We start from the raw sequence: 26,110 nt of genomic DNA on the forward strand, positions 1-26,110 counted from the left end.
AGATTCCCCAACCCCTGGCAAGGGATCCCAACTGCTGGGCTTCTCTCCCCTCAGTTGCTGACTGTCAGCCCCAGCAACCAGGGCAGCAATATGCTCACCTGACTGGCAGCCATTATTTTTCCGCAAATCTCAAAGATTGCTCAAGATTAGGAACTGTATGGTTTCCCTCCACTGACTTCTATCACTTCTTCCTCCTGTTCCCTTGCCAAAAGGCTGGCTTCCTGATCAGACCCTTCCTCCTCCCTTATTAATTGATGGTACAGACCTGTTGACCTCCACTTCCAGTGTTTCTTTTTGACTACTGGTGTGATTACTGTAATTGGGGCTTGGATCCCTGTCTGAATCTTAGTGCCCTCAGATGTAGCAGCCTGCGTTTCCCTGCTGCTCTGATGGTGCTAGTCAGAGGCTTGATAGGCACAGACCAAGTCCCAGAACTGTGCTAGGAGCTGCTGGAAATGGGACGGCATGCCTGTTCAGTTTTAAAATCCCAAGTTATCAGAGGCGATAGCAGCACCAAGCACCCGGCCAAATCCTCCCACACACAATGCCACCGATGGTTCAGACTTCTTGGGGTATATTTCCCTGTCACCTCAAGAAGTTGTTCACTCTTACACCAGCACCAGACAAGGTTCCACATGCACAATAATAAATCAACAACGCTAAATAATGGGATCAAACACCTGACATAAGGATGTACAAAAAAAAAATTCAGGAGCCCATGCAAGAAAGATGGACAGGTCAGCCTCAGAGGAGAAAAGGGAGGTGTAATCCCTCATCCTCTCCACAAGATAGCTCACTCAGCACAGGAACAGCATCATTCCAGGGACATATGCCAGCCCAAGCACATGGCCATTGCTTTTATCAAAATGTTCCCAGGTACAGCAAAATAAAAGTGACAAGCAGCACAGCAAACTGCAAGGTCTGAAAACAGCCATTAAAAAGCCCTGGACTCTAATATACAGTAAAGCAAGCAAGCTCTGAGACCTTAGGAGCCTTCCAATAAACAAATTGGCATGCTCAGATCAAAACAATAATTACCTTAGCTCCACGTTGGGCACCAAAAAGTTCTGTGGTGTGTTGACTTGGCCAATAGCCAAACACCCACACAGCTGCTCACTCACTCCCCTCTCCCGTGGGACAAGGAAAACAGAGGTAAGGTGAGAAGATGCATGGACTGAGATAAAGATAATTTAATAGGGAAAAGAAAAGCTGTGTGCACAGGCAAACCAAAAGGCAGAATTCACTCTTTACTTTCCATCAGCAGGCATATCTTTAGCCAATTCCCAAAAAGCAGGGCCTCAGCATCTTTTCTCAGTTGCTTGGGAAGAAAAATGCCATAACCACGAACTTGACCCTTCACCTTCCTTTGCCTGAGCTTTTATTATTGGATATGACGTTATATGGTGTGGAATATCCCCTTGTCTGTTGGGGTCAGCTCTCCTGGCTTTGTACCCTCCCAGCTTCTTGTCCACCCCTAGCCTACTCACCTGGAGAAGGGGTGCAGGGCAGAGTGCGACAGAGAGAGAGTCTTGACACTCTGTAGGCAGTAGACAAAACACTGGTGTGTTATAGTCAAAACACAGCACCATATGGGCTGCTGTGAAGAAAGTTAATTCCATCCTAACCAGACTCAGTGAAGAGCCAGGCTATTTGATGAAGTCTCCTCTCCTCATTCCCACTGCCCTTACAGTCGAATAAGACTTAAGATGATACACATGGCCTGTGAGGGAAGCAGGGAATACCAAATGCTTGTCACGGATAAGGATAACACAACCTAGTTTCTTCTGTCCTGTGTGAGTCCTAGTTGCTGAACCAACTCTCCTGTCTACACTTTCCACCCAAAGTTCTTCCCAATACAAGTGTTGACACTTACACTTCGATGACGTTCTCCTTTTGCATTTAAATAAGCTTTGATTGCAGCCAAACCTGCATACTCTCCTTGGGCTCCACTGCAAGAGAAACACAAAGACTGTTACGGAAGCACACGAACTAGAATGGACTAGCACTCACTTGAAGCTTCAGAATTTCTCTGCCAGTTTTGTCTTGCATATTTTCCTTAGAGGTAAGCTTTTGGAGTCCATGTAAAAAAGTAAATGTTCAGAAAAAAGATCCTACCTGTTTGGTTGGAAGGAGATTTTGTCATAACCAGTAATCTCACACAAGTCCTTCTCTAAGTCCTTGAAAAGCTGCTGATACCCTTGGGCTTGATCCAAGGGCACAAAGGGGTGGATGTTGGCAAATTCCTTCCATGAAATAGGCTACGAAAAAAAAAAAAAAAAAAAAGCATGAGCTGTAAATTCTGAAGATAACTCTGTTTTGTTGTTAAACTCTACGAAGGAAAGAAGCTGCTCTGTGTTCAAATACAGACCGAATACTTCTTGTGTAGCAATACAAGTTCCCAACTGCTGTGAACGATGATTTCTAATAACATATTTTTAACATTTAGAAGATGATTAAAACCCTTAGTTTTTCCTTTTTGGTCACTTACACTTATGTACAGCTGTGCAATCACAGGGCAAAAAGAAAGGAGTCATAAAACAGTACATAACATTGTTTGACACAGTTTTGTTGCTTTCCATTTCAATACACAAATTAAAAAGAAGTGAAGGGTAAGGACATACGTAGAAGAGATTAAGAGAAAGGGGACATAAGAAATCTAGCAAACGAGCAGCAACAGGGAGAGAGTGAAGAGGATCAAAAACCATTCAGCATTCAAGGCTAGCTAAGGCTATGCTTCAGTTGATATCTGCTGTTAAAGATGAAGATACCCAAAGACTCCAGCTCCTCACCTCAGGAAAAGTAAAACTCTCCTAAGAAACAGTAAATTGTCAAAGAGGCAAGAATTGCTTCTTTTCATGTTTCTGAGGATTTTACTGTAAGATTTGTAAAGCATCTAGAAGCTAGGTCCTGCAACACCACACAAGGGAACAGGACTGTGATACATAGAATCATAGAATGTCCCAAATTGGAAGGGACCCATAAGGATCACCGAGTCCAACTCCTGGCACCACACAGGTCTACTCAGAAATTCAGACCATACAACTGAGAGCATAGTCCAAATGCTTCTTAAACTCCAGCAGGCTCGGTGCCGTGACTACGTCCCAGGGGACCCTGTTCCACTGCATGACCACCCTCTCGGTGAAGAACCTCTTCCTGATACCCAGCCTGAACCTCCCCTGTCACAGCTTGACTTCATTCCCTCGGACCCTAATACCTAATTCCAAAAAGTATTTTCCTATTTTTTTTTCCAAATGTAGCCTTCAAAGCCAATCTCCTCATTTTGCTGCATTCCTTCCATGCTTCTTAAAGCTTTTTTTACTAGCAGTGGACAAAGACAATGCCATTAGTGACTTCTGAAACTGCTTCCTCAGCTGCAGGAAGCAGTTTCAAGACTCAGACCAAAACCACCCTCTACCTCTAATGTCTACAGTGACACTGGCTACATGATTTATGCATGTGGGTTTCAAGTAAGACAGTATTACTGCAACTTACTGCAAGTTCAGCTGAACTATTGAGCTTCATTGTACAGGACCCCTAAAATAGAAACACATTTGTCAGTACATATCAAAATACATAAATACATAACTATTTTTTTTCTCTTTTTGGTAAATACTTACCAAAGGAATCATGCTGTGAACAAGGGAAATATCTTTGTTTTCTAATCTCTTCATGTACCGTACGATATTTGTTTCGGAGTGATAGCTGGAGGACACAAAATGCAGTGTTAAGGCAAGCAGACTGGCTCTACCACCTAGTTGATCTGTACTCTAGCACAGGAAAAGCCATAAAAAAAAGAATTAAGACTGAGCAGTGGTAAGAGTAGCCTTCCACTTTTAATTGTTAGTATTTATTAGGTACTTATTTCAAATCATAACTTTATGCTTGCTAAGAGCAATGTGGATGGAAAACTATTATCATTTGCTCCGAAATGCTATCACCAGATGTGGTAAGTAGGGGTTCAAGTAAGCCTACCAATACTATGTCCTCAAATAATTGCTTGTACAGTGTACCAGACTAATGAAAACATACATACCTCATGTGACCATGAGTACCACTTTGATAATTTAAAAGTTGTATAAAAAAGCTACTAAACAGATTTCAGACTAACCAGTGACTGAATACAGATGCAAAACTGTCCTCATCTGACCCTCAGTACAAATTTTGACAGGAGATACTATTACATTCCATTAAAATATCAAATTACAGCAATTTCACAAACCTGTTGAAAACCTGATGGGTCAAGAATTTGGAAGTTCTCTTAAATGGGGTGCTAAGGATGCCTTTGGTTTCCTCGCCCATACCTTCAGCAATTAGTTCCTTTGACACACAAAAAAAATTGAAGTCAAATATTTTCATAGTCACTTTTGATCAGAATTAACTTATACTAGCAGCTTACCACCAGCTTTAGTTAGTTCTTTAGGTAAAAGCACTTTATTAGCATACATATTTTATGTATCTAGCATATCAACAATATCATATTAAAACTGGTATAGAAGTGTCAGTAGTCCTTGCCTTGAAAGTAGTGCTGCTAGTTGTTAATTATATGCAAATAAAATTCCAGTGGTAGTGAAGCAACTGACCATATCTTATAGCCTTCAAAAGGCAAGTAACAGACTAAACGCAGGGTGTCTAAGCTGACCAAAAGAATTAAGTATCATAACCAGAGAACGGCATTATTCAGTTACATAAATCACTGTCATTTTATCCTGCTTCTTTCTGTAAGACAGCATTTGAAATTGCCAATAATTAACAAACGCCATACAGACACCCACTATCCCGAAGTACAATTTTACTTTTCACTGAATTTCTGAAACATTCAGATTAAGTTCATGCATGTGGTCTGTTGTCTACTTACAGCTGAAGACTCGCAACCAAAAATCCATAATATGTCATCTAGGTCTTTCTCGCTTACAGTTTCATCAAGTGATACTCCAAGCTACAGATAAAAGAAACAGTAATTACTCAAAGTTCTCATTTCCAGAGACATACTGTATTTGTTCTTGTTAAGAAAAAGTGTTCCAGAAACACCAGTGAAAAAAACACAAGACAACACCCAATTACATGCAAATGTCATGTCATTTTATGCAATAGATACATACATTTTATTTACATATAATTTCCTGTCTTTCCCTTTCTAAACTATCCAAGGTGACTTCATTCCTGACATTACTAAGTGTTTTCCATTTAACAGAGAAATCTCCCATTTTGCTAGACTGCTCTTTCCCCCAGTCCCATTTTAAAGAATATACTGGAGTTTGTGAAGTACTTAGGGCCTACCAAAATGCAGTTTAGATTTCGATCTTTGTCTTCAAATACTGCCAAAGGACCTGAATTTTGGAGGTCATTTTGCATGTCATTGCTAAGTTTATTAAGGGCTACACTCAGCCCTTAGTGGCATACTTAAATAATTAGATAACCTTTTAAAATAAGCATAAATGAAAATATAGTAAGTTTTAATTATTAAAAAAAGAAAACTTCATTCTTTATATTACCTTTATAATTGATATATCTGAGCAAATTACAGTAAATATTTAATAATTCTATTCTGTTTATGAATAGAAACAACGCAAAAAAGTAATGATATAATATTTAGGAAAGGTTATGGAGTTGCTTACTCTGCCATCACTATAAATGCGAAAATTTATCTTTCTAAGAGCTGCCCTGTCCAAAACCTCTTTGACTGAGCATCCACACGTGACTGTCAAAGTATCAAAGAACAGATCATGGTGCAGTTTATGACCAGCTCTCCTGAGACCTATAAAAAACAGTAAGTTAATTCTATTAGATGCTGTACAAAAGTATTATTGCTTACAAAGTATTTGCATAGCAACACTACGTCTATCTCACAAGTAAATGTTTTTACACAATAAAGTGAGATATTCCCCTTGTATACAGAGCAGTGAAATCATCAGCTTTTTAGAGAAATATCACTGTGCATGAAACACGTCTAAATCAGATTCAGACCTAATTAATAACTGAATCTACAGAAGATCTTTCTGATGAGTCAGGTTTGTAATATATACTGCAGAAGAACTGGTATATGAATGGTACAAGCACAAAATCTCAAGACCAGAAAGAAAAATCTTGCTACACAAATGGATACTAATTTTGGTTTTAATGGTTTTTGCCATAAAGTTTAGACGCTTAATGATTTTCACAAGTGGCAAATGGTCTTCCAGCTGAGCTTGCAAACAAAGCATGGGTAACTGTAGTGATCCCTCCCCAACTCCCAGCGTTCCAGTTCTGCATAGCTCCTTCTGACAGCAATGATAATCATGCCAGTTAAAAAAAAAAAAAACACAAAAAAAAAGTTTCTTATTTAAGAAAATGTAAGGATTTAGGAACAGTGTCTGCAATCATTAAACACTCACCTTCAGCCAGGATTAAAGTAGCATTGTGTACCCGTCTTGCAATATCCCTTAATCCATCAGACCCATGGTAGACACCAAACATGGCTGCCATATTAGCCAGAAGTGCCTACAATCCAAATGCAGGTTAGTATTTTTTTATTAACAAATATTACTTCATGTTAATTTAGCACAAAGTTTCTTTAGTACCCAGGAAAACCACGTCTTCAGCTGATGTAATACTTTTATTATATACTGTCCAAAAAATAAAAGGTGAGAGAGACAAAATGTATTCACAAAACTGTAGACACTGATTATGAACTCAATGCCCTTTGAAATTTAACTGTGTCAGTAATTAACATGAGCTTAAATTCAATTACCGCTACAAAGAAGTTTGAAGAATTGCAAGTAAAACTAGGCTTGTAAAAAAAATCATTGTTTAATATTGCTATAAAAAAAATATGAAACATCTCATAAATACTAAATAATCAGTTAATAATAACAATCCCTCCTTACAACAAGGCACAACATTGAACAATACATTGATAGAAATAGAATACGTTTATAAACTTGTTCAGATGAAAGTCTGTGGAGGCATGTTGAAAATAACTATTTCAGATAATTGCTGATTCAATCATGGTATTTTACTGTAAAGAGAGCTTTTGGACAGTGTAGTGTTTTTGTATCAAATCACATGTTCAAATTGTCATGACTTATATTTTTGCCTAAATACTTTTTGAATTTCAAAATGGATTCTTTTGTTTATTTATTTTTGCCTTGAATGGGTAATCTTGGATGATTAGAGACAGATTTTCTAAATAAATTCATTTGGAACACAGCATTACTCAGTGAAGTTCACCCTGTGGGACAGATGGACTCATTCAGAACTAGGGCCTTTTTTTTTTTAAAGGAAACAGATGTTAATATACCTTCTTTTCAAGAATGGTTCAATTTTTTCAACAGATTTGAAACATATACGCAAGCAAGCATATTTCAACTTTCTTTTTCTAGTAAAAACTCTCAGAAGTAAAGCTAACTCAAAGTACCGTGGTGTTAGGACGACAACCATACGGTTCCATTCATTCATTTTCAATATTAAAAGCAAAGCATGACAAGTTACCTGCGCTGTGCAGATGTTGCTTGTAGCTTTATCTCTCCTGATATGCTGCTCTCGTGTCTGTAAAGCCAGTCGGTAAACTTCCTTTCCATTTGCATCTCTGTCACAAATGAGAATGTTGTTTCTGTTACTTCAAAATGACAGCAAATTAAGAGATCAAGCTCTATGTATGTTAACTTTGACTGTCCTCAGAACAGTGCCGGAGGGAATAAATAGACATCAAACAGAGAGACTAAGGTCTCTAGCTTTCTGTTTACATCATGACTGGCAAATCTGTCCAGTCAAGTATAGTGCACAGCAAGTTTTCTAAGCATGCTACACCAAAACTTGGTATTTGCCTTAAAGTGCCACAAATCATTCAACTGTTTTAACTGAATATAACCTGTAACTTATTTCGCGCACTGGTAAGGAACCATCTTTTCTAATGATACCCAGTAAGAGCATGCAGAGTTTGTATATAAAAATAACCTGCCCAACAAAGCTGTATGAGACAACTGAAAGGGCTATGCCCAGTCCGTCCTTCAAAAGGTCCTTTTGTAGGGCTCCTAACACACTGAAACTGGAGAAGTAAGAGGCAGTCTAATGTCCTTTACGACAGTGAAAACCTTCAGAACAGCTTCAAAAGGAAAAGGATGAACTCTATACATATATATAAATCTATATATGTACACATGTGGGGTTGTGAATGGCTAGACTACTTCCCTCAATTCACTGTATTTTCTACTTCTTCCTACCTATGTTTTTGATGACGATGTCAGAGAAGGAGCTATTACAGTACAGAATAGGCAGAATAACTTAGTTTGCAAAGCCTCATGCCATCACAATTAATCCTCTCTGCTGTGTAGGTTATTTCTTCACCCTAAATGGCAGCAAGCACTTCAGGCAGGTCACATCATCATTCTACACAAATGCAATTCTCTTCCTAAAAATTGAAGCCAATCATTGCTCTTCTAGTTTTCAACAAAAAAGGTGTTAGTTACAATGAGATGGTCAGATGTTATTCATACCGACTGTGCAAGATGGTCCACAGATGTTTCATGCGGGTCTTTCCTAAAGAAATGAAAGCTGAGGGGAGCACTTACCTTGTGACACCAACCATCCTGCCCGGCATCATTCTCACTAGGTTTTCCTTGACAGCGAAGAATGCTGCATGGGGTCCCCCATAGCAGAGCGGCACACCAAATCTCTGGGAGCTACCCAGGACAACATCTACCCCAAACTCCCCAGGAGGCTTCAGAATACAGAGAGCCAGAAGATCAGTAGCACAGCAGGCAAGAGTCTGAGAAGAGAAGTGCACAGAGCAGTCAGCCTCTTCTCTGAAGGAATGGTGTTTCCATGGGAGCTGGGTTTGAACAAGGTACACTTTCAAACAATTTCATATCTCTTGCACAGCACTGAAGTGTAATGGTAACCTTCACACAGTATCTCATGTAACAGTTTCTACACCTATGGCTGTTTTATGCATCAGAGTGAAATCTAATGATTGACAGGACAATGGGGTGACAGGACGAGGGGGAATGGGCTAAAGTTGTGCCAGGGGAGGTTTAGGTTGGATATTAGGAAGAACTTCTTTACTGAAAGGGTTGCTAGGCATTGGAATGGGCTGCTCAGGGAAGTGGTTGAGTCACCATCCCTGGGGGTCTTTAAAAGACATTTAGATGTTGAGCTTAGTGATATGGTTTAGTGAAGGACTTGTTAGTGTTAGGTCAGAGGTTGGACTAGGTGATCTTGGAGGTCTCTTCCAACCTAGACCATTCTGTGATTTTGTGATTCTAATGAGACAAGTAACATTTGTTTTACCCCATTCTGATGAGCTCTTTCAACAAGTTCAGAAAAGTCTTCCACCTTCCCCTCAGTGTCTGGATACTGAAATAATACTCCGCTGACATCCTTTCCACTGAAATCCATTTCATGGGGTAATTTGAGCTCAGTAATAACACCTGTATAACTGGAAAACAAAACCATGTACAATAAAATGTATTCAAACCATTACCTGCCTTGAAGTGATATTTAATATGATGTTTTCATGGACTTAGAACATTCTTTTCTTTAACATGCAAAGAACTGAAGCTGCTTGGCATCACTAAACACTGAGACGGTTTCATGTCATGGTATATAGTACTGCAGAAAAAGTGATTCAATGTAAGTGAAAATATATGGTAGAAAATGGAGAGTAACATTACTTGGCTCTAGTTTGGACCACTGCTATAGTCTGAGGGTGGCATCGGGAATCTACATAGAACTTCCTCCTTTTGTTGTGCCTGTTACAAAGAAAAGGGAAAAAAAGAAGAGATACATATTAAGAATGTATTATTTTCCATGGAAGTAAAATTAATTGGTTTTATAAATGTGAGTTTTTTTAAAGTAAAAACACAGTTGTAAATTTGGGTTATCATAACTAGGTAAGTATGTGATTCAATGAGTATTCTAGTCAATTTAGAACAACAAAGTTCATTGCAGATACTCAACTGAGATTCATATGTGACAAAAATTAAGAGTGGCTACCAAACAGAATCAGGAGCCAACTAAAACAGCTGCAAGAATGCCTCTTGTCCTGGTTTCAGCTAGGATAGTTTTCCTCCTGGTAGCTGGTATGGTGCTGTGTTTTGGATTTAGGATGAGAACAATGCTGATAACATGCTGATTCTTCAGTTGCTGCAGAACAGTGCTTAGACTTAGCCAAGGACTTTTCTGCTTCTCATGCTGCCCTGCCAAAGAGGAGGTTCGGGGTGCACAAGAAGCTGGGAGGGGACAGAACCAGGACAGCTGACCCAAACTGGCCAAAGGGGTATTCCATACTACGTGACATCATGTTGAACAATTACTATGGGGTTACTGTCTGGGGTGGGGGGCATATGGGGTTGCTCAGGGTCAGGCTGGGCATCGGTCAGCAGGTGATGAACAACTGCATTGTTCATCACTTGCTGTGTACATTCTGTTATTAGTATTATTATCATCATTATCATACTTATTTCTCTTCATTTTCTGTCCTATTAAACTGTCTTTATCTAAACCCATATCCTTTTACTTTTTTCTTGATGATTCCCACATGCCACTAGGAGGGGGCGCAGAGGTGAGCGAACGGCTGTGTGGTGTTTAGCTGCCTGCCAGGTTAAATCACACCTCCACACACACATACTCTTATAAAGGAATACAATTGTTTTTTAATACCTAAGTTTCCTCAGATAACCAGACAGGTGCTATTGAAAGACTAAAATGCAGCCTAGCATAATAGCTTGGTTTTCCCCAGTTAAAAAAGCATAATATTATGTCAGACTGATGTTTTGAACAACTGAATAGTTGCATCACAATCTCATCTGTGTAGCATCCTTCTTGATAACACAGACCTGCAGAGACCTTCAATAGTCTCTCTCAAACTTCATTTAATTTGCATTTAATTCATCTCAAATACCCCTACAGCACAGTTCCCTGAAAGCAGATTTAGATATACCAATAACACTTTCACTTTTAGCAACTCATGACAGACATACTCTGCTGTTGTTTATAAGCTTGTTTCAACCGCTGGTTGAAAAAAATCATTCAGGTCTTCAGTGTTCGTGGACACCAGAAATTCATGCCACAGACTGTTAGGTTATAGGACAAAAGATAAGGGAACACTGAGAGGCCACAGCAGGTGGGGGAGCCCAAGCATACACTGTCCCAGGCCCACCACAGGAGCCACCAGCCCGCCAGAAGCCCACCTCCACAGAAGAGCACAGGGGCACACATGAGGGTGGGAAGCCAAGCTGAAGACTCAGAGGAAAGGACACCCTGCCCAGGCCCCCCAGTGTTGTCCCAGAACCATGGAACATTATCGGATGCTGGGGAGAACACTTCAGGATTCACCAGGGATTATTATGGGATGTTAAGGGGCGGAAAGGTGGGAAAAGGGATATATTTAAGTGATCTGGGGAGGAACAAGTGTGGAAAAAAATGGAGGGATAAGGTGATAAAAAGGGACAGTTGTATATAAATAGTTGCTGGTGGATGCATTTGACTGGCCATGCCATGGTCCCAGTCAATACAGTTTGTCTCTTCTTCTTGTTCATAGAATCATAGAATCACTAAGGTTGAAAAGGACCTTCAAGATCATCTGGTCCAACCATACCCCTACTACCAATATCTACCAATTCCTTTCAAACTTTCTGTGGGTGAGGGACTCTGTTTTGGGGTGCGTATATATATGTGAGTCTGGGTGCCAGCAACAGGAGTCAGACCATGGGTCAGAGGGACTGGGTGTCCGTGGTGAGCTGGCTGGAAGGACTGGAGTGAGCTGACCTCAGTGCTAAGACCTGGAGAGGCAGCTCAGCCACAGGGGTCTGTAAGGACTCATATATGCTCATTTTGCTTAAGTATTCTCTGACCTGATCTTTGTCCACCAAGGGTAAGCATTCCTTGCTCCAGACTTTCCCTCTGGTGTATACGTCCTTAGATTTCTGAAAGCTTAGGACTTCTCAGACACATCAACACTGGAAACTTTGTTAGGAGCTAAGTAACACGGACAAATCAGCAATCTGCTCACAGTCAAAAGGCCACACAGCTTCAACCCTCTCACCTATCCATGCCTACACAGTTGAGATGTCTTTCAAACTCCAAATACCTTCCTGCTGTGATTTAACCGTATATTTAAACATATTACCTGTGACATAATTGCATAGCTTCTGCAGCAGCTGTCCCCTCATCCAGCAATGATGCGTTAGCCACATCCATTCCTGTGATATCACACACCATAGTCTGGTAATTTAGCAGGCTCTCCAGCCTGCCCTGGGAGACCTCAGGTTGGTAGGGAGTATACTGGGTAACCCTGTAAGAAAAGAATTCTGAGTTTGGGTCACGGAAAATAAATATATCAGAATTATGCCAACACAGAACAGAATTATGCCACTGGAAACAAACAAACAAACCTGCTATTTGTAAAGTATAATTCACTAACATGAAAAATTGTCAGAAAAGCTATTTTTAGGTGGTTGTAACTTATTACTGTCCTGAAAATCTGAGAGTATTTTCTCTATTGATACTGAATTTTTACAGAAGAGTTATCTTCCTCCATTTTGAAAAGAGAATTTACTTTTAAAACAAAGGTATGAATGCATCTTAGTGAAAAGAGACAGGAAATAGGGTCTGAGTGTGGGAGAACTGAGTCATGTCACAATATCTGAAGGAGGATGCTTAGTTCATTCATATCTAGGTATTGTATTGCCACTATCTTTCAATATAATGTTTCTGTGATCTTTTGCTTGCCAAGCACTCTCCACTCTCATGGAAAAAACTCTCAAGGAAAGGCACTTGGCACTTCACAGAATCAAGTTCAATAACATGCCACTTTTTGTGAAATGACAATTTCCATAAATGTTGTTGAAGAAAAGCAAGACAAATGTGAATTTTATCTGTTTTCACCAGGAGAACAAAGATGTATGGGCAACGCATGTGATTCCTTAGAAAAGCCAATGGCCTAAGGGGAACACACCATTATAACAGCACAGGGAAAAAAAAAAAAAAAAAAAAAAAACAACAACCAAACAAACAAAAAAACCCACCAAAGTAGGAAAGGGCCCAAAAATGAAAGGCAAGAACAGAGATCAAATTCTCTTTTGACTGGTAGAGGTTTGGACACTGGGTTCCACATTGGTTTACACCTGATTTTACACCTGTTTTAACCCAGAGCAGAGGCCAGAAACCAGTGATAAGAAGGAACACTTACGGCCTTGTTCTCTAGCAATGGAAGAAAACAAGTTTGTTTCTTGAAAGGGTGCTAGTAATCCCTAGACTTTTGAGAAACACTTATATGATTCATAGCTGAAAGTATGATCTCTGAAGAGGGACTGAAGAACTTGGAGGCTCAAGTCTCATATAAAGATGATAGGAGGTGAGCTACACAAATTTTTACAGAACAAGCTGCAGAACCTGTGGTATAGAGCAAGATGAAAGGAACAATAAAATAGCAATGCAAGGGAAAGAAGAAAAAAGTCCTTAAGAGAAAAGAAGAGGTAGAGAGATGGACATACTTAACAAGCAAATTCAAAGTATTCAAGAGATAAAGCATTGAAAGCAGAACCAAAGAAGGTATGCCAAGTGCTATTTACTGGGTATGTTCTTTGCTAATGTATTGACTATCTATTTAAGTGATACCTCTGCTCAGATTTCTCACATGTATAATAATCAGTGTAGTGACAGTAAACAGCTATATATGAAGTTTGATAAACATTGATGATTTTCCCAAATATTCAAGTTGTTTTTTTTTTCCTGCTGCTAAGCTACACTTAACACTAAGTCACTCATCATAATAAAACTGATTATGCAATCAAAAACTGAGACCATGGCCTGTGCTGCATGTAATATTGCCCATTACAAATAGCAATAATATATTTTCCCTGCATCTTCTAAACTCAGTTTTCAATGTCAGATAAACTGTCAATATGGCAGTTTGGAGATTTGTTTTCTGAATACTCCCTCAGGTCTCACCAATACAAAGAGTTATTCCCAACTCCTTTGCAAGAACAATGAGTTCCCTTGCCTACTAAAAGAAACTACTCCACACTTAAAATTAACAATCCTACTTTCACAATTCATGAACTTCAGCTAAAGGGCTTTTTTTTTTTTTTTTTTTTTTTGCATTATAACCTGCAGAAGGAGCTGGAAGTAGAGAATTAAATAATCACGAATCATTGGTTAGCATTTGCTGAAATAATGATTTAATAAAAATGAGATTTTAATTAAAGTTGAGTTTACCATCTATATGGTTCATTTCAACAAAAATTTTGTTTCATTTAACCATTATTGATTATGAACTAATGCAAAATGAGATAGGTAGACAAAATTAGAGAAATCAGTAGCAGAGATGCAATACTTCACATTAAACATGGGTTCAAATTTTGCTATAGGACTTTCAAGTTGCACTCTATATTTGTTTTCAAAGACAAAATGAGTCAAGTTCACGACCTCCTACATAACAAGAATCAGTTTTGGTAAGATTTTATCTTATATAATTGCAGATTGACTTTACAATAAAAGCTTCAAAACAGACCACTCAAATTAGATATCTAGAAAACTATATTAATAGCTTCAGGGATTTCCACTCATAGATTATTATTAAATGATTTTTAAATGAAGTTTTTCCACTTTGTTTAAAAACGTGTATCTATTCTTAAACCACTACTAAGTAGCTGTGAATGTAATGGTTCCCTAAAATAACCTTAGTCCTACCATCATAGTAGAGATAGAACAACACATTATAGAACACGATTAATGAAGTTTTGATATTTTCATGCTATGCTTTTGAATGGCAAAAATGGTTGAAGTAAAAATTACCAATTTCAGGGAGAATGCAAGAAGTTCAACGTGAGATCTTGAATTCCAGTACTAGTGCAAATTATCATGAATGAAGTTTAACAGTAGTACAAGTGAAGACACCTTCTGTAACATTAAAATATTTATTTAAACACAAGGTTTTTCTTGGAAGGTTACTTGGCACTGTCTAAGCATCTAAATCCTGTAACATAATAACTATACTTCTCCACAATTTCTTTGAATAAAATAAATGGTTTTAGTCTGCACTGCAACTCCTGCCAGAATATTTCTGACAATCTATATTACATGGTAAATGACCCTCTAAAGTCATTTAAAAGTCAACTCTTTAAAAGTAGAAGTCATTTTTAAAGTAAACCTTTGTACAAATAAAATCTCTAAAAAGCACACAGAACAAACAGCAGCAACAATAACAACTCAAACAAACAAACAAACAAAAAACCCACTGCAATGCCTCTCTTCCACTTAGGTTTGTTCAAGTGGCTACTCTGCAGGTAAAAGTCCAGCACTACGAACATTGAAATGAAAAGGAAGAATTACTATAGTGATGTGGAATACAAACTACAAACTAGATCTTTTTCAAACAAACAGGAGAAAAATATCATCTCCAGTCTGTATCTTTTCAGACCAAAATTAATTCTGCACACCAAGACTCCTAAGCTAATGAAGGCAGATAGATCATGACAAAGGAAACTTTTCATGAGAGGCTAACAGAGTCTTTCTTGAGCCTGTGTCAGACCCATCAGGACTTCAGTAGTAAGTGGCTTTCATTTTTGTAGCTATTTAAAACTCTTTGATTTTGTTTAATTTTTCACCCTTGGCCTCATCCTACTCTCAGAAATGCCAACTTTAAGACACTGATGAAGGTTTTAAGAGACACTTAAGTAACAACGTGTCTCAGCAGCACTGCAGACTGGCATCAAAGCAAGCAGTATCTAGGAAACACAGGCTTTCAGCCAAAGCCTAGTCTGCTGATCAAAAATTTTGGCTTACAAAGGAGCTGAAGTTTTTGTCCATAGGAGGAGGGGTTGTTTTAGGTTTAACAACAAAACAGATGATACATTATAACTGCAAGATTAACAATTACGGCTTCTTTATTCTAAAGTTGCCTCTTGCTTCTACTTTGCCTTACAACATTTCCTTTGGGAAATAGTAATGAAATGGCAGAGCATGCAAAGACTCCATTACTGAACAATGCTCAGTGAACTAGTTCTTGATTAGCATTTGTAGCTGCACAGTCAATAAGATCTGAAATATAGTAAGTTCACCATGTACCTCCCTTCATAATTTTTCCATCCTTTTACTAAATCTCTGGAAATTTATTGGACTCATGATCAAAATTGTACTTTCACTTTGTTTTAATGTATGTTCTTGCAGTTTTAGCCATTCAGAAGACTAACCTCACACACCAGCAGAGCTGGAATTGGTTTGAATTTGCAGTCATACAGAATATTCTTTTTGAGATCTGACAGTTGGTAAAAATAAAAGGAACCTAAAGTATAAACAGACCACTAGCATAATTTGAAACCAACATACATAAGCAATATCTTACTCATGGGTTTGAGAAAGCTGGATGGTCTTATGACAGGGCATGGAGACATGCCAGTTTCCAGTCAAAGCACAGACACCGAATTTACTGCCAGTTTGGCATGCTTTATGAGTTGCTTTTGCAGCTTTCTGTATCCGGTCTGCAAGTAGATGGCAACGGCTTAATGTTTATATCAGATTTTTGCATGGTATGCAGTAATTTTCAGAATGCAATCCAGGAGTGCTTAAGTGCTACTAGCTACTAAGTTACACAACTAATATTAAGACTGCAGGTATCTCTGGTATAGTTACTATATTCTTACTTATTTAATGTATGGGGGGGGGGGAAATGAAGTGAGCTGTACTTCAGAGACCTCTGCATCATGCTCCATTGCAAGGTGTTAGTGTGACGTTAAAGGCCTGCTAGAAATACAAGTTTCAAAAATAAGTACTATGCTGCTTTGACATATAGGTTAATAAGAAGCTCTTATGTTAGTAAGAAGCCTAAGCAGCCTATAAGGTGATTTCTGAAGGCAATTACTCTTCATATCCTTAGCTACTCATTTGTGTTCATGTTATGGCACAAAATTAATTGAGTCTTGTACTAGGGAAAAAGTTCAGTACATTTGGTGTAAAAAGTTTTAATGTGTATGTGACAATGGGATACAACGGAATAAAGACTGTGTATCCATACCAGCAGACAGATAACATATTTGTACTGCACGTGCTAGCTGTCGCATTACCAGTAGTATGCCCCAAAATAAATCATTCTGCCTACGTTTCAGAGTTGAGGTGCTCTAAGTATAAAGCAAGTATACACACGGATCTGATGTCTGTTTTGGAAAAGCAGGCTAATATTTTTGCTCATATCAACTGAGTATGGAAAATACCTTTAAGACCTCCTCCTAGTGCTAGCATGGAACTGCTAGTTACAGACTGCCAGGAACAAGGAATTGTTGGCAGCTAGTAACCAAGACCAAAAGTAAAACAAGTATCAAAAATAAGCTTCTGTGACTAATCAAATCCCTCACTAAGGAGACAGGAATTTTAACTGCAGCATTCCAGTAATGGACTGCCCCACTACAGAAGGTTCTCTGCTTATTTTCTAACTTTGAATCAAAGTGTTTGTTAGATAAAAAGTTATCTGAGAAATATCTACCCAAAGAGTTTTGAAATAGCTTCTTTCATCAATACAGAAGTAGTTTCAAATGATATTCAGACTTAAAAGAAAAGGATGCCCACACTTTTCTGAAGCTACCAGTACAAAATACTCCGGATTGCTGACTTCCTAGGCACTTAATTAGTGCATGGTTTTGGTCAGGCAGTTTTATCTCAAATTAAGCTATTCAGCTTCATTACAAAGATATTACACATTGTTGTCCAGATGCTTCAGAAAGTTTTGAAACTCCATCAGTGTTGAATATTTTCTTATCAGAATCTGAGATCTGGGAAGATTTTTCTGGCAGTTCTTCTGAAGAAAGCAGTGTGGGTCAGTCGTCTAATTTTCAGCTGAAAATACATTTTGTTTTAAACAGTTTCCTCCTGAAATCTACCTTTGCTCTTCCTACTTTCTGCTAGCAATTCCAACTGTACTAAATATTGAAAAGTCTTTCATTTCTATGCTCAGACTCTCTTTTTCAAACTTATATTGTATTCCAACACAAATCTTGCTCTAATGTGTGCCAAGCAGTGGGAAGATATTACTTGTAAGAGCCAGAACCAAGCACAAAAAATACGTTTGCATTTGCAGCATTTCCCCTGGACCTATAATGCAAAGTGTGTTATTACTGATAATTAAACACTCAGGTGTTGCAAGGAGAGGTTTGATTTCTTAAGTAGCTTCCACAAAGCCTGTATAGTTATGAAGTTTGCAAACCTCCTAATAAATTTCTTTTATCATCCTTCTGTAAGTTTAGCTTCTAGGATTCTAATTTGATTTAGGACACTTCAAGAACAGATTTCTGGATAGACTCTACCACTTGTTTTACTAGCACTATATAATTTTTTAGGTTTTAAAAATATGCAGTTCATTTTGGTTCACTTAATTTTACATTGTTCTTATTTTTGTCTCTAGCAACAGGCTATTCGTTTTGTTGAACTGTACTGAAATATTTAGTTTACATATTTTGCAAAAAGAAGATGGTGATAAGACCAAATAAAACTTGGTTTAGATGTATTGCATAGATTCCTTGGATCCAAAAATTGCAACTTTGTAGTCAGTTCAAAAGTCTGAGATGCAATAAAGCATACAAGACCAATAATTCATAGACTTGGAGGGCTGCAGGTACATGGACGCATTTACGGTAACCCAAAATACAAAAAAAAATAGTATCTAAGCGGCAAAATCTTTTTACAATTATTCAACTTTTAAAAATATATATATAAACTTCAACTAGTGCTTGTATTAAAATCAAGATTACTTGGTAATTAAGATGTCAGTTACTGTTTTAATACACTTCAAAAAAGGATGTTATTGACTACAGATAAGGGAACTTCCAGACCAAATGAAACAACGCAAGGTATCAATGATATTCAGTGCCGTGGAAAGTGAGATTCTGCATTAATTTTAGTTTTTCTGTTGCACCACATCTGTGTTACAGTTCTTTAGAACAATGTCAATACTGAATGAGTATTTATAATCAAGCCTTAGTGCTTGATTGAAAGTCTATTTTTATTTAGATTAATGCTGTTCATAATATACAAATTAATGCTTTAAAAGGTTTCCCTTTTTACATTTGAGCAACACCAAAACACCAGTCAAATTCAAATCTGTCAGCCAGCTCATTTTTTGACTTTTCCCCCCAAAAATGAAATATCAATTTGATGATAAGAACAAAGTATGATATTCTCAGTCTCTTCAAAAATGAATTATCAAGTATTTCTGCCTACCAATTTTCAGGTGTCAGTGGAGTGAATTATTTGTTCAAATAATAACATACTATATGGGCACATATTCAAACTCTTGAAGTTCTCTAGTTTCAGAACCAAAAAAAAAAAACACAAGAATTTTAAAAGAAAAGCCTTTGAGATTTCCGAGGCTGCTTTCCTGTTCTCTTTCTGAAACCATAATCAGACTATTGTATGGTGTTTAACAACTTCAACCCAACACACAGCAGTGGAGGAGGGAGCTGCTTTAGTTTTCACAATAAGCTAGGAAATAATTACTTCTGTTTAAGAGATAAGTTCTAATACTTCCTTAAAGCAAACTGAAATATTCTTGGTTTAGTTCATAATAAATAGGAGTTGTGACTTCTAAGTCAATGAAACGTTTTACAGGAAAAGCATCTTCTAAAGTAAATTACATAAATGTATCTCCATTCTTTCTCCTCTCTACCTTCAGTATGAACTGCACTTACACACAGGTATCAAATACATGAAAGTCTTAGAAAAATAGGTTTGGGGCATATTTGTCTGTGCTCTAGATTTGATGAACTTCATATGCATATTTATACGTATGCATTTAACAAGAAAATGTTGTACATTACCATCCTGCATTCTCCAACAAATTCCGTGCAATGGGTTGAGGCACTGAGCAGTTGTAATAACCCATGCCTATATAGGACCTCCATATCTTGTTCTTGCTTGCAATATTGTATAAAGTTTCAAGGATTTCATTTTCACCTAATTGAGAAAAAATTATGTCAGAAAATTTCAGTTACACATAATGCTAGAAGATTTTAACTAAAATGACTCATACCCCTGAGTAAAAAAATACAGCGTCAGAGACACACATATAAACAATAACAGAATAAGGTTGAAATGATAAAATATTCTGGAAAAGTTTAAGTTCCACCAAATATGAGCATTTCTCCCCAGTTATTTCAAGAACAGCTGATCTGGATACAACTGAAATTAAATATCTATATAACCTTCCAGGTCGTCCATTCACATTAACCAGACTTGACAGTTCAGTTGCAAATACTTCATTTTAGGAAGTTACACCTTTTTTAAGACATTAAGTAAAACTAAACAACACAAATTTCATTCTCTGACAAAAATGCAACAACTGAATAACAACAATGTTCCCACCAATGTGGAAATGATAACAAGAGAAAGGGATGTTGGCAAATGACTTAAGGAGCTCTCTTTTTTAATGCAATAAACATTCTGGGTCTCTTGCACATGCATTAAAATACATCTCAGAAGGGACTTTTCATTAGCCAAGCCTTATAGAATCAGCACTAGATGAAGCTATAACCACTCATTACTATGATTTAGTGTGCTTAGCAGAGCCCTTTTTGCACAAACAGGACTCACATCAATCATCCAGGAGTAATTTCTTAATATTAGAGAACTTTTTTTTTCTCCACAGACTTCAGGCACTTTCCGTAAACAATTGATAGAATGGAAGAGTTTTATTCATTCAGTTTTAGTATGCTTCATCAGTTTATTAAAAAATAGTGTGTGAATACTGTATTTCTATCTTAAGAAATTCTATTTAAGATTAGCTTTGAAATCAGTCTGCCAATCTAGTTTAAAGATTACAATTCAATGCTTTTGAAGTGGACAAACAGATATTACCACTTCAGCTCTGATTTCAGAATTCATGTCTCTTCTTCCTCTTACTTGAAATGCTTAGATGTTGTTTTTTAAAATATGTATTTTCCCCCAGATCTCACCTTGGAAACTGCTGTATGGCAGCAGTACAGCAGTTGCATTAAGTTCTCCTGTTCATTCTGCATTGCAATCTCAAAAGCAGACTTTGGAATAACAGGGTATAAATTATCAACACAGAAAAGCTTGGGACCTGGATGTTTAAAATCTTGTTTCTCACTGTAAGTTATTCCAATCAAGAGAGCTCAAGTCAAAACATTTATTGCTCGGGAATCTGCTGGCAAATTATTTTCCATAGAAAATGTCATGGTTTTGAATTAATTTCTTCTGCAGCCACAGATACTAGCACTTCAGCTCTGATTACAGAGGTCATCTCTCTTCTTCCTTTTACAGCTGCTATTGCATTCAATGTATAAAGATTAATTTTTTTAAGTCTTTTTTTTTTTTTCCAATTCATTTATTACTTGCCGAGGCGATCGGCTCTGGGGCAGACGCGTTCTGCAGCGGAGCGGGGGATCGAGACAGGCAGGGCTTTTTTTTCGGCATCGAGGCCACTCCAAGCAGCCGAGGGAGCCGCCAGGACCCGGCAGCCCTCGCGAGGGAGGCTGAGGCGTAGGCGGAGCCAGCAGCGCCCCCTCCCCGGCCGTTCAAAAGCAGCCCCCAGGGAGCGCGGCGACCAGGGCGGGGCGCGGCAGTTCGCACAGGCAGGGCGAGAAGGGAGGGCCCGTCGCCGCTCTTTTGCAACAGTCTTTTCCGTCGGTACTTGTAACCTGCCTGCGAGGAACCTGGTCGTGGTATCAACCAGGCAGAAGACCTGGCCTCTGCATCTCTTGCGGCCTCTCCAGCCGCAGTCACCGATGTGGCTACTCAGACGGAGGGCTCGGGGAAACACACCGCCGTCCTCGTCTTGGGCTGCAGGGTGTGCCCGAGTCTTCTGTCGGTATCCGACAGCAGCAGCGAGGGGTATGCCTGTGGGAGGTGTGCCCAGATTGAAGAGCTGCTCAAGCAGGTAGCGGAGCTTCAGGAGGAGGTGAGCAGGCTCAGGAGCATCAGGGAGTCAGAGAGGGAAATTGACTGGTGGTGGTGTACTCTACCCTCTCTGAGACAGACTCAGGAGCCTGCCACAGCACAAGTGTCTCCTGCTATGCAGAAGACAAAAGTTCCCTCATCCCACCAGGCAGTAAGAGGGGATCTAGGCCACGGGGGGGAATGGAGGCAGGTTCCTGTTCGGGGTGGTAGGCGAGCCCTGTCCCTGCCCACCTCACCTTCCCATCTACCCTTACGTAACAGGTATGAGGGTCTAGAACACAGCAGTCAGAACAACGAAGTAGACAAAAGCCCGTCCCAGTTGGAGAGGGTGCCTAAGGCAAGGCAACCTATCCCCCGCATTGCTACATCAACTGTCAAAAAAGAAAGAAGGGTTATTGTCATGGGGGACTCCCTTTTGAAAGGGACAGAGGGCCCGATATGCCGACCGGACCCAACCCACAGGGAAGTCTGTTGCCTCCCTGGGGCTCGGGTGAGAGACTTCGCTAAGAAAGTCAAGCGCCTGGTACGGCCCACCAAATACTTCCCACTACTGGTCTTTCAGGCTGGTAATGACGAGGTAGCAACGAGAAGTCTGAGAGTGATCAAAAGGGACTTTAGGGCTTTGGGGTGACTACTTAAAGGCTCAGGGGCACAGGTTGTGTTTGCCTCTGTCTTTCCGATAGGGGGGATCGATGCTGACAAGCAGACTCATCACATCAACACGTGGCTTTGGGACTGGTGCAACCAGCAGAATTTCGGGTTTTTTGATCACAGGAAGGTCTACGTGATACCGGGCCTGCTGGCACCAGATGGGATGCGCCTCTCTCAGAGAGGGGTGAGGATTTTTGCTCAGGAGTTGGCAGGGCTGATAGATAGGGCTTTAAACTAGAGTCAAAGAAGGAAGGGGATAAAACCAGGCATGCCGGTGATGAGCTAAGGGGTGGTGCACTGGAATCAGAGGGACTGTGTGCTAGTGAGGCCCTTCGGTCAGCTCCACAAGGTGCTGCGTGTAGGGAGGCACATTTTAAGTGCTTCTACACAAACGCACGCAGTATGAGGAATAAAATGGATGAGCTAGAAGTCTTGGCCCAGTCCCACAGCTACGACATCATTGGCATAAGCGAAACCTGGTGGAATGAGTCCTGTGGCTGGTGTGTTGCAATAGATGGTTACAGGCTCTTCAGGAGGGACAGGCAGGGTAGGTGAGGTGGCGATGTATGTGAAGCATGGGCTGGACTGTGTGGAACTTCAAGTTGGCGATGGCAAAGTTGAGAGCCTCTGGGTAAGGATTAAGGGACGAAAAAATAAAGGGGATGTCGTTGTGGGAGTCTATTACAGACCACCTGGCCAGGACAACAATGCCGATTAATTATTCTTTGCAGAACTAAGAGATGCCTGGAGATCAACTCCCCTTGTCCTAATGGGGGATTTCAACTTGCCAGACGTCAGCTGGGATCACCACACTGCTGACACGAGCAAGTCCAGGAGGTTCATAAAGCACCTAGATGAAAACTTCTTGGTGCAGGTGCTAAGAGAGCTGACTAGGAAAGGTGCCCTCCTAGATCTGTTGCTGGAGAACAGAGAGGGTCTTGTGGGGGACGTGGCAATTGGCGGCCGTCTCGGTCACAGTGACCATGAAGTGGTTGAGTTTAGAATTTATGGTGGCAGAAGGAAAACTGCCACCAAAACTTCAGCCCTGGATATGGGGAAAGCAGACTTCAGGCTGCTCAGGGAACTAGTCAGCAAGGTCCCCTGGGAAACTGCTTTTGAAGGCATTGGCGTCCATCAGTGCTGGTCAATCTTTAAGCACTGCCTCCTAAAAGCACAAGATCAGGCAATTCCAAAATATCGCAAGTCAGGCAAGCGGGGCAGAAGGCCGGCCTGGCTGACCAGGGAACCTCTACTGGAGCTTAGGCGAAAAAAGAAAGCGTACAGCTGCTGGAAGGAGGGCCAGGCAACAAGGAAGGAATACAGGGATGCTGTTCGTGTTTGTAGGGAGAAAATTCATGTGGCCAAAGCCCAAACAGAGTTGAGGCTGGCCATGACTGTGGGAGACAATAAAAAATGTTTTTTTAGATATGTGAACAGAAAAAGGTGAACCAAAGAAAACATAGGTCCGCTACTAGATGGGGAGGGTCTCCTCACAGACAATGACATGGCAAAGCAGAGACCTTTAACGCCTTCTTCGCCTGTGTTTTCAACACTGATGACAGGCTTCGGGACCCAGGGTGCCCTGAGCTGGAGGACCATGACGGTGGGAATGACAAACTCCCAACCGACCCTGAATGTGTGTGGGATTTGCTGCTCACCTGGATCCATACAAGTCCATGGGTCCGGATGGAATTCATCCGAGGGTGCTTAAAGAGCTGGTTGACATCATCTCAGGACCTCTCTCAATTATTTTTCAACAATCTTGGGAATCTGGAGAGGTCCCATTGGACTGGAAGCTGGCAAATGTTGTGCCAATTTTCAAGAAGGGTAAGAAAGAAGACCCTAGCAATTACAGGTCTGTCAGTCTCACGCCAGTGCCTGGTAAAATTATGGAGAGGATGATCCTTGAAGTTATTGAAGCACACCTGGGGGACAATGCAGTCATTGGTCCCAGCCAACATGCATTCATGAGGGGTAGGTCCTGCCTAACAAATTTGATTTCCTTTTATGATAAGATCACCCATCTAGTCGATCAAGGGCAACCAGCTGATGTGATCTTTTTGGACTTCAGCAAAGCTTGTGACACGGTTTCCCATAGGATCCTACTGGATAAAATGCCCAGCATACAACTAAACAAAAACATCATACATGGGTGAGCAATTGGCTGATGGGCAGGGCTCAAAGGGTTGTCGTAAATGGGGCCACATCTGGCTGGCGGATGGTCACTAGTGGGGTCCCTCAAGGCTCCATTTTAGGGCCAGTCCTCTTCAATGTTTTTATAAATGATTTGGATGTAGGTGGTAGAAGGTGTTTTGAGCAAACTTGCCAACGACACCAAACTTGGAGGAGTTGCTGACTCTGCTGAGGGTGGAAAGGCCTTGCAGAGAGATCTGGACAGATTGGAGAGCTGGGCGATCACCAACCACATGAAATTTAACAAAAGCAAGTGCTGGGTCCTGCACCTGGGATGGGGCAACCCTGACTGTACGTACAGACTGGGCAACGAGACACTGGAGAGCAGCCCCGCAGAGAGGGATCTGGGGGTTGTGGTTGACAGCAAGTTGAATATGAGCCAGCAGTGTGCCCTGGCAGCCAGGAGGGCCAACCGTATCCTGGGGTGCATCAAGCACAGCATTGCTAGTTGGTTGAGGGAAGTGATTGTCCCACTCTACTCTGCGCTGGTGCGGCCTCACCTCGAGTACTCTGTGCAGTTCTGGGCACCACAGTATAAAAAGGACATTAAACTGTTGGAGAGTGTCCAGAGGATGGCAACGAAGATGTAGAAGGGCCTAGAGGGGACAACATATGAGGAGTGGCTGAGGTCACTTGCCCCATTCAGCCTGGAGAAGAGGCTGAGGGGAGACCTCATCGCAGTCTACAACTTCCTCGCGAGGGGGAGTGGAGAGGCAGGTGACCTATTCTCCATAATCACCAGTGATAGGACCCGTGGGAACGGTGTTAAGCTGAGGCAGGGGAAGTTTAGGCTGGACATCAGGAAGAGGTTCTTCACCGAGAGGGTGGTTGCACACTGGAACAGGTTCCCCAGTGAAGTAGTCACTGCACCAAGCCTGTCTGAATTTAAGAAGCGATTGGACTGTGCGCTTAGTCACATAGTCTAAATTTTTGGGCAGGCCTGTGCGGTGCCAGGAGCTGGACTTGATGATCCTTATGGGTCCCTTCCAACTCGGGATATTCTATGATTCTGTTCCACAGTCATCTAAATCATAATCCCGTCCACTAAGATTTATTTTTTTTTGTATGGATCTTCAGTTCTGACTTCAAAGCTCATTCCTTCTCTGCCTCTTACTCAGTCTACTGTTACATTCAATATACAAAGGTTAATTTCTTGTTTTTAGTAAACTGTAGGTTTTTTTTTCCTCCTTTTTCCCTGGAGGTTCAGGAGCCATATGTTTCTTATACTTGAACTCAGCAATGTCCAAGTAAAAGTTTCTAAAACATAGTGAACAGTTCCACTCTCCCATACTACTCCTACAGTGCTTATTCAAGACAGATTCACTTGTTATTTATTTTAGTGAGGGCTTTAACATTACAGAGATCTTCCTCTATCATTTGGCAAACC

The 26,110-nt window shown here is 40.2% G+C and overlaps 1 protein-coding gene across 2 annotated transcripts in view; it reads right to left on the bottom strand.

Moving 5' to 3' along the window:
- GLDC (glycine decarboxylase) overlaps positions 1 to 26,110 on the bottom strand; it is a 46,633-nt gene that overhangs the window by 12,930 nt on the left and 7,593 nt on the right. Inside the window, exons 1-15 of one of the 2 annotated variants that reach the window (XM_035567688.2) lie at positions 20,916 to 21,064; positions 19,782 to 19,917; positions 12,104 to 12,268; positions 9,648 to 9,725; positions 9,265 to 9,412; positions 8,547 to 8,743; positions 7,468 to 7,564; positions 6,372 to 6,477; positions 5,616 to 5,755; positions 4,856 to 4,936; positions 4,220 to 4,317; positions 3,618 to 3,702; positions 3,493 to 3,534; positions 2,116 to 2,258; positions 1,874 to 1,949 (exon numbers count right to left, since the gene is read on the bottom strand). In XM_035567688.2, coding sequence (XP_035423581.1) covers positions 1,874 to 1,949; positions 2,116 to 2,258; positions 3,493 to 3,534; positions 3,618 to 3,702; positions 4,220 to 4,317; positions 4,856 to 4,936; positions 5,616 to 5,755; positions 6,372 to 6,477; positions 7,468 to 7,564; positions 8,547 to 8,743; positions 9,265 to 9,412; positions 9,648 to 9,725; positions 12,104 to 12,268; positions 19,782 to 19,846 — 1,521 coding nt within the window. In that variant the 5' untranslated portion in view covers positions 19,847 to 19,917; positions 20,916 to 21,064. Of the gene's footprint in view, positions 1 to 1,873; positions 1,950 to 2,115; positions 2,259 to 3,492; positions 3,535 to 3,617; positions 3,703 to 4,219; positions 4,318 to 4,855; positions 4,937 to 5,615; positions 5,756 to 6,371; positions 6,478 to 7,467; positions 7,565 to 8,546; positions 8,744 to 9,264; positions 9,413 to 9,647; positions 9,726 to 12,103; positions 12,269 to 19,781; positions 19,918 to 20,915; positions 21,065 to 26,110 lie in introns of those variants that run through there. The other variant, XM_035567687.2, reaches the window with a different exon arrangement.

Source organism: Cygnus atratus, chromosome Z (assembly GCF_013377495.2).
Source record: "Cygnus atratus isolate AKBS03 ecotype Queensland, Australia chromosome Z, CAtr_DNAZoo_HiC_assembly, whole genome shotgun sequence".
Taxonomy (NCBI): domain Eukaryota; kingdom Metazoa; phylum Chordata; class Aves; order Anseriformes; family Anatidae; genus Cygnus; species Cygnus atratus.